This window comes from Podarcis muralis, chromosome 1, assembly GCF_964188315.1.
Source record: "Podarcis muralis chromosome 1, rPodMur119.hap1.1, whole genome shotgun sequence".
Taxonomy (NCBI): domain Eukaryota; kingdom Metazoa; phylum Chordata; class Lepidosauria; order Squamata; family Lacertidae; genus Podarcis; species Podarcis muralis.
The window spans coordinates 130,202,204-130,211,537 of record NC_135655.1 but is presented as its reverse complement, the minus strand read 5'-3'; the positions used below and the strand labels follow the sequence as shown (position 1 = coordinate 130,211,537).

The 9,334-nt window shown below is 42.9% G+C and overlaps 1 protein-coding gene across 2 annotated transcripts in view; it reads right to left on the bottom strand.

Moving 5' to 3' along the window:
• Nucleotides 1-1,382: 1,382 nt before the first annotated feature.
• Nucleotides 1,383-9,334, bottom strand: part of CCNYL1 (cyclin Y like 1) — a 29,963-nt gene continuing 22,011 nt past the window's right edge. For both annotated transcript variants that reach the window (XM_077918403.1, XM_077918405.1), the window contains 2 exons: nt 5,432-5,594; nt 1,383-3,386 (listed from right to left, as the gene is read on the bottom strand). In XM_077918403.1, the coding sequence (XP_077774529.1) occupies nt 3,270-3,386; nt 5,432-5,594 (280 nt within the window). In that variant the 3' untranslated portion in view covers nt 1,383-3,269. The remainder of the gene's footprint in view (nt 3,387-5,431; nt 5,595-9,334) is intronic.

The window sequence follows — 9,334 nt, the reverse complement described above, 5'->3', positions numbered from 1 at the left end:
ACTCAAATGGAATTTCACTACAGCACTTTGAGAACATAGATGAATTTGGCAGGGTGTGAGATGTTCCGTTTACTGTACGGTTTCTACTTTCTGAATATACCATTTCATTGTAAACTGTGTGACATCCCACCCTCCTCTCCAAACAGTGGCAACCGTCTATTTGGTAAGTGAAAATGCACACGCTCCCCCTTGCAGCTGCATGCAGGGTGCTGTTGCAAAATGTTATGATAGATGCTAATGGAGTCTACCCTTTTCCTTCAAGCCCTACTTTCTCACTAAGCTTGTCCCTACTCACACCCACCTGTTGAACAAGCACTTTTTGAATAAAGTGCAATTCAAGTCCGGCGCCTTGCTGGATGCCTACTGGACGTGAATACCTGGTGTGCTCCCAATGGAAAGAACATTGTTGCAGTTATATTACTTGAAGCTGCACTATGATCAGCTTGAAGAGTTCATGGAAAGCTTGATTGTGTTCTGGTGGACAGAAATTAGTTTAATAATTTACTTTGTAGTTTTTTACTTAAAGGCTAGCTGGACAACATTAGACGCCTTGGAATGGCAATTCCAGCTTGCTTCACATTCCAGGAATGAATTTGGGAAGTTACTCCCAAGTAAGTACACACACAGTGGCAAAACTAGTAGACTCTCCGCTGAGAATATGCTTTTGACGAAACGATTCCCCCCCCTATCTTCCTCGTGCCTAGTAGCAAGCTGGGAGACAACATTAAAAAGTCACAAGGCTCAGAGGCCTTTCTCCAAGTCCCCCTTACCTTCAGAGGAGAGGAGAGTGGTAGATGGCTATTGCATCATTTCAGTGGTGCTGTCTCCATGTATGGCATGCTCTCTGCAGGACACCTCTGAGGTTGAGAAGTGTTTTTGATGCCAGAAAATATGGCTTTATTTGTCCGGACCATGAATGGGGAACTTATGGCCCTCTAGATATAGCTGGATTATAACTCCCATTATTGCTGCTAACTGGGAATGCTGGCTGGAGCTGAAGCCCATCATCATTGTGAAGAGCCAGGTTCCACATCCTGATCTAGCCTTCTAGATCTTGTGAATGTTTATATCCAGCTGTTTTTATTGCTTTATGCAGAGGCTGTTGTGTGTCGTTGATTTGGTACTACTGATTTCATTGTTTGATTAGCATAGACTGCTCTGGACTGAGTCTTCTGGACTGAAAAACCAGGCAGAAAACTTTTGTAGTAACATTGAGACATTGGATGCAATCTAGCAGGCACCACTAAAGACTATTTCAGTGCAAAGAACTATTTCAGAACCAAAGACTTGGTTCAGGGCTCTTCTACATTTCCTCCCAAGGAACATTTTTATGCAAGAAACTTGGGACCGAGACATACAAAGCACACTAACTCCACCTGATCTTAATTAAAATAGAGTTTATTATTAGCTTCTCTTTTAATACAAACATGAGAAAGGAAAGCCACCTGAAGATGTAGCATTTGTTTCAAAACTGAATTGTGATTAATACCTGAAATCACAGACTCTGTAGAATGCCTGCCTAGGGCTGGTAGGTTAAAATACAGCATGAGACTTTGGCTCCATCTGCACTTTGCATTTAAAACCGTTTCCTACCCCTTTAAACAGTCATGGCATCCCCCGAAGAATGCTGAGAACTGTGGTTTCTTAAGGTGCTGAATGTTGTTAGAAGACCCTTATTCTCTTCAGGGAGCTACAATTCCCAGAGGTCCCTGGAAAGAGGGATTGACTGCTAAACCACTCTGAGAATTGTAGCTCTGTAGGGAGAAAAGGGGTCTACTAATGAATCTCAGCACCCTTAACAAACCACACTTCCCAGAATTCTTTGGGGGAAAATGATGGCAGTTTAAAGTGGGATGATATTGCTTTAAATGCAGATGGAGCCTAACAGTCCAAGTGCCACTGACAATTCAAGAAGCAAGTTGGGCTGGATATTAAGTAATAGCAAAAGGTACCAGATTGCAATAGGGACTGCTTTCAATGTATAAACTGTTTAGATCATTTGACTTGGAGTGGCGAAGGTTTGTAATCCAGGTTGCTTCCTACTTTTAGGAGCAGAAAACTTGATTCATCCCAAATTCCCATTCTGGACAAGCAAAATTAATTTACACAAAAAGCCAATGTTTAGAAGTTCACTTCCAGAGCAAGGAACATTATATACTAGGTTTTAAAAGGGAAAAGTGTGTTTTCAAAAGAGTAGTGATATGAACTGAAGATCATCATACCTCCCTCATCAACACGTCCAGCACCTTCAAAATAGTTCTCCATTGTGAATTTAAAGCTTTTTGGCAGCACGGGACAAAAGCAAACCTTGCTCCGTATCCATTGTTTGTAGTGGAAGAGTTTAGCAGAGCAGCCTTATTGTCTGTTCATCGCCAAGTCAGTACATTTGTTCAGGCTAAGCTTTCAATGCAGCTCTATTCAGCGCTTCAGGCAAAAGAAAGTGTATTATGCAGACTGCGTCTCTCCCAGGGCTCAACTAGAAGTATAAGAACGTGAGAAGCACCATAGTTGACAAGAAATGGACCCTGACCAACTGGCTTTCAAATCAGTGAACACAGAAGACCATTTCTCTGCTCCTGCCCCCAAAGGTTTCCAGTCCCTTGACCATCTCAAGTGTCGGGTTTTGCATTTAAACAGTTAGCACAGCTTGCTGCTCAGCAGCTCCTTGGTCTTTTGACTGAACTCCAGTGTAGGAATCGAGAGTCTTGCTAGTAAATGTGTGGTGAGGGGAGGGAGGGAAGAACCCTTCACTGGTCAATGCTGTAGCATTAGTCCCAGACTGGTTTTATACTGTGTTAGCATTTAACACTGCACTGAAAGGCAACGGCAGTCTGGTCCTGGATGACTGCGAGGGGGAAGAACGTCGCGACTACTGTCGTGTTAATGTTCAAATTATAAAATGTAAAACTAGTCATTATTAAAAACTCACATAGTTCACAGCTATAGGCCTACACAGTAAGCAAACATCTGTGGGGGTTTTTTTTTTTGGGGGGGGGGTGAGGGACAGTGAGGAGAAAAGGGGGGGAAGACTCAAAAGTTTTTTAACCTCTTGATTTTTAATGGAGTGTGCCCATTGGAAAGAGGTTCCATCTCTCCCCCCCTCCACTTGGAATCATGCTCCTCTGGCTCTGAGCTCCCTTGGCTTGCTGTGCTCACCCCGTCCGCTGGCTGGAAGACGCCATCGCTGTTGACTTGTGAGCTTGGAGTGGAGGTGGTATCCCCGGCCGATAGGAATCCTGGCGCCACAAGATCGCAGCTTTCCATCTTGCTCAAGAGAGGATGGCGTTAGTACGGCGGATCCCAACTAAGTTATCAGCACTGAATGATCGTCTCATAGCAGCTTTTGACAAATCTTTGTATTTGTCCTCACACAGCCTGGAGATAGCCTAGAAAACATGTTCAAGCCAGAAATATGAGCTCAGTAGGATGAGAATCAGGAATCTCAGGCACCCTCTCTCAGCATCTGTTTAATTGTATTACCTCTCACTTTACTGATTCAGAAGTAGCAGACAAAAAACAACAACAACCACAAACCTGGGCTCATATTGATCTGAATGCTTCTTCTGCAGGCTCCAGGCCAATTTACTAACTAGGTTTTTTTCAATTCTCAAACGGAAACATTCTTTAAGCAGCAGCATCCATAAATATCTAAAGGCATCCCACACCTGCCTGAAAATGGACACTTTAATTGCATTTGGTGAAGATTTCAGACACTCCTTTTCAGCAAATAACTTCACTGTCCCTTTAGAGAGCTGCACATTCAATATACTTCCAAGTAAAGCTTCATTTGCTTAGTATATTTGAACCAATACCCAGACTCCCTTTGAAACATTTGCTTAATCTGTATAGGTGATTTTTAGCACCCAAAGCAGCACTGTAGTTCAGTCTGTCTTGCCAAGTTCATTACATATCTTTTTCACAACTTCAGGAGAAGCAATGGGCATTCAGCTATGTTGGCAGGGACTATGTTCAACACCTTTCAGGTTCTTGTTTTGATAACATATATCCTGATATGAGAAGCCACACCACTCCATCAGAACTTCTACTTGACTTCCAAACTGGCTCACATTGTCCTGGATATGTGAAGGGATCTTCTCTTTCCCTCCAACTGAAGATTATTCTGCAGGCTGTTTGCACAGAGAGCCCTCCAGGTAGGAGGAGTCAGATATGCCCCACATAACCAAGGTGTCCTGAGCCTTAGCATAACCACTGCACCGCATTCAATTTGTATAATTGCAGTTGAGAAAAAACACTTGCACTGCACACTTCAGTCCTTACAATTCATGCATGTCTTTCTAGGATGGAATTATATATTTTTTCTCACAATAAGTGAAACAGCTGAGAGAGAGAGAGAGAGAGAGAGAGAGAGAGAGAGAGAGAGAGAGAGAGGTATAGCATCAGGAACAAGTATAAGGGAACACAGAAATTATTCCAACAGGTTGACCCTTTCTTCTTCGAGCCTCAAAGCCAAGTCACCTTTTGGAAGCAGATAACCAAAGTTCACTGAGACTGCAATCCTATATCCACTTACTGGGAAATAAGCCCAACAGAACCCAGTGGGACTTACTTCAGACATGCATAGGACTGGACTGGGCGCCTGCACGTACGCACGCACGCATGCGCGCGCACACACACACACACAAGCTCATCATATGGACTGCGACATATGGAACCTGCAGGTGGGTGTGAGTTAACGTAATTCACGTGTCCTTTTCTTCCCTAAGTTAACAAAGTGAAGGGATCAAGAAGAGGCTCTGCCATCCTTTCTTCAGCTATCATTAGTGACACCTTAAAGATTGTATGTAAACGGGATGCGGGTGGCGCTGTGGGTTAAACCACTGAGCCTAGGGCTTGTCGATCAGAAGGTCGGCGGTTCGAATCCCCAGGACAGGGTGAGCTCCCGATGCTCGGTCCCTGCTCCTGCCAACCTAGCAGTTTGAAAGCACGTCAAAGTGCAAGTAGATAAACAGGTACCACTCCGGAGGGAAGGTAAACGGCGTTTCCATGCACTGCTCTGGTTCGCCAGAAGCGGCTTAGTCATGCTGGCCACATGACCCGGAAGCTGCACGCCGGCTCCCTTGGCCTATAAAGCGAGATGAGCGCCACAACCCCAGAGTCGGCCACGACTGGACCTTTTTTTAAAAGACTGTATGTAGTAATATACGATTATGAACAGAATGTATCGGTCAGCACACAGAGTCCTAATTGTCTTAATCAACTCTGTCTGGTTTCTTGACATTTCCATTCTTTCTTACTCTTCTCCTAAGAAAGGATTACCTTTAAAAAGAAGGATTCTTGCAACTAAGAGGTTAAACCCTCCAACGAAACAAAACCAAAAAAGCTTAGCAAGCCACACTAATGTGATTAAGAAGGGACAGAAGCTGTTGTTACGCAAACCAAGTACCCAGCACACCAAGTCTCGGACCATTACCTCTAGTTTCTGTGCTCGCTCTTTACTAAGGGGCTCCAGCAGAAAGTTCAGGTTGTTGTCATCTGCTAAGGAGCGAAGGTCAAAGTAGTATTTGGCGTAAACACTGGCAGGAACATTGATATTGAACTGCAGTAGCTCCAAGAAGTGTCTTTCCATTTCATTCCTAGGGTAAAAGGGGTTGACAGAAGCAGACAAAATAAGCATCTTAATATTATTCAGTGTTGCAAGCAACATCCCCCCCCCCCCCCGAAAATGAATGTTGATTGCATCTGAAACATTTTTATTTTTTTTAATGGGACAAAGTGAATGTGCTCATGTTAGATGCAATTTGAATTCTGGAACCTCCAGCTCCGGAGAAAAGGTTATGTTCTGTCATGCACTCGCTCTGCTGACTTAGAAGCGCTGTCCTTTAGAGTTCCATTAGCACAGCTGTACACAATTCATACTCCATTCTCATTCTTACAAGACCCTGCGCTATAGTTATCAGATGAAAAGAATGATGTGTGCTGTTGATTAGCTCTGAAGAACTTGCAGACATTTTCACCAGGTTGATAACAGGAAGGGGGTTTGTTGAAGTAGAGGCGGACCAACAAAAGAAGTAGGCATATCACCACGGCAACAAATGGATCTCTGAAGAGCTGCTGCTGCTATTATCTAGGAGTAAAAAGCCTCTTGAGGCAACATGGATTCATCTCCAGCAATAAATAAATAAGCAAGCAAGCAGCATTAGGTAGGCGAAGGAGTTCTTTGCCCCGAGACTCCCGGGAGGATATATATCAGCACAAGACAGGAGGAGGAATTCTTTAAAGGCTGCCTTCCATACTATTTTACCGAAATCTATCCTATGGATTCAGGTGTGGGGCAGCACCTCTTCAGAATGGTTAGAAGAGTACTTGCAAAAAATCAGAACCGACAAGTAATACTTGCTTCATATCCCAAACAGAATCTTACTATGAGTTGATACGTAGCAACATCTCCATCGGTCCAAACGTCAAAAGGCATGGTTCTACTTTTGGTCGAATACAGATTTACAATGTGCATTTATTTGAATGTGCCTAATTTTTTGCCAATTCAAAAGCAGTGGAATTGTGTGCTTTTCCCACTATTATGCATTTACATTTGAAATACAGTAGAGTGTTAAGACCCTATTAGCACACTAAACTCATTTGCTCATCTCCTAATGAAATATAGAATAATCCCCTAGCCCAAATTAGCATAGTCACAAGGATGGGAAGAAATGTCTCCAAACCCGAACACATGAAATGTCAACATTAACAAGGGCTGATTTTCATGTGCCCGACAAAATGTTTTCAAAAGCTGTGCCCAAAGTGTTTGCTGCTGCGTAAGAAACCAGAACAAAGCACTGGACTTTCTAGTACTTCTGAGCATGCAGAGTACAATGAAATATGCTAGTACTCCCCACAGAGGTCCAAGAGATGATGGGAAGCGCAAGGCAAAGGTGTAGAAAGGAGAGGAGAGGCAAAACTTCAGGCCCAGAGGCACATCCCAGTGACAACAGGTGCTGCCTTATGACACTGCTGCCAGCCCAGACAGCCCATATTTATCACCGTATTTGAGCAAATCAAAAGCTGCCTATCGACCCCAGACAACAGAGCTTTCCCCATAAAAAACGGGAGCCGCATAACTCACAATTGCATGTCAAATTTTCAATTTCTTGTTAACTCTTCCTCACTCACAAAGATTTGCAGGGTGGGGGGAGATGAGGAGAAGTATCGTTCTTTTTTATATTGGCATTTTAGTTGAAGAGACAGAAAACAAAGAGGAATGTATCATCTAGATGGCAAGTCTCAATGAGAATAGGAGCTTTGTGTGCTCTGCTTCGAGCAGGATGGGCAGGAGGACCACTAAGCCCCCTGCCAGAATTAATTTCCTGCTCATATGGTCATAAAGCTTATAGAAATGTAAATCAGATAATGTTTGGATGATCAGCTGATCAGGGCTTCATTTGCCCCCTTTGTACAGAGCTCGCTAATACATTTTAATTGTGTAAAAATTACAATACTTTGCCGGATTAACAAGTCTATTAATAAGGGTTTAGAAGCTAGGAAAGGCAAAAAGGCCCCATGTGTTTGTGTTGCTTTATTTACTATCACATGTAGCCCAAGAATGAACAGCATGTCCCCTCTTTTATGCACACTGTAATCTACAGGATTAGCAGCTGCATGGCTAGAGGTTTTTCCCACTCTTATTAAGACACTCCATTAAAGCAGCTATTTATATGGCAAAGGGTTTCAACAAACAACATTTTCCTTTTCCCTCATTTCAGATTTCTTGTTACAGAATCAGAAGTGCAGTGCAAGGAAAATTCTGATGCACTATTCTGTTGGCCAGCTTTATACATCTTTCGCCCCTCTCTAAACTAAGAGGCAGATCTTTTAAGAAACCCAATTAACTCCCTCATCTGCCTAGAACACTTCTCTTTTTCATTAAGCATCTTATCACAAATTAAAAGTCATGCTTCTCAATGCACACTCTAGAAAAAGGGCAACTTGCTGCAGCTGGACAACTCCTTCCTAGATGCTTGTCTCAAGATTCAGAGTTAACATTTACAAATACAAGGGGGGGGGGAATAGTTTTTTTTAAAGCAAAAATACATTTCACTTTGGGGGTCACCTCTGAATATTTTGTGTTCTGTTTTTACAAGTTTGAGAATTAATTTCAGACACAACACAATAATGCTAAACCATAGTGAAGTGAATATGGTGCTGTAGTCACAAAGGATGCAGAAGTTTCTACTTCCATTTCAGATCAACCAAAGTTTGAACCTGAATTGTTTTAAGAAGCCATAGTTAAGGTTGACCACAATTTGCCAAGGTTTGGACGACAAAACAAGCTGTGCTTAATCTATAATGGAAGCAAAATTCAGCTGCTGCACTGGAGGAGCTGGGTGACAGTCTTGGGCATGAGGCTCTTTAAGACCCTAAGAGGAGCCTTCTGGGTCAAGCCAATAGCCCATCTAGTCTAACATTCTGTTCTCACAGATGCCTGCAACTTTAATTCATGGCAACCTTTCTTCACAGGGGAGTCACTCCATCCCCTTGATCATTTTGAAGGCCCTCATTTCAACCTTTTGCAACTACACAATATCCTTTTTGATATGAGGTGACAAGAACTGTACAAAGTATTCTAAATGCAGGTGCACCATAGATTTCTATAGTGGCATTATGATACCCGCAGCTTTATTTTCAGTTCCTTTCCAATGATCCCTAGCAGGGAATTTGCCTTTTTCATGGCTGCTGCAACATCTTCATTGAATATTGTGAAGGTCTCATGCCTGGTCCATCATGGCCAGTTCTGTTTAACAAGCAAGGGTCCAAGTAGCTATTGGAGGCAAGGCGGCTTCCTTCAAGCCTTGTCCAAATGAAGGAAACAAAAAGGAACATCCTCCCTCCCCCAAATGCAAGCAGACAGTAAGGAATTTTCAAAAAATTATTTGAGGAACACATGGCTGAAAACATTAAGACCAAGAAGAAGAAATTCTTTAAATGCATCAGTAGCAGGAAACAGTCTAGGGAGATGGTTGGACCCTTGGATGCCAAAGGAGATCCAGACTATCAGCATCCAACCTAGCAACTTAAATTTAGCTTCCAGGATGTCATTTGCCCATGTCATTGGTGCCAACATGCACCATGAACACCGAATCCTCCCCAGCACTATGTACCAGTGGCTCATTCGGATAAACAAGACCAATGAAATTCCACACTGTTCAGCCTAAGTTAGTGAATAGCAAGCAGAAGTTCTCACATTTTTTCCAAGACCAGAGCTCTATTAAAGTGAAAACCAAACAAGTTTGGATTTGTGTCTCCCCACCCCCCCCCAAAAAAAAGTATTAAAGAGGCCCGGGTCAAACTGCTCATTGCAACTTACAGGGTCTGATGAAAA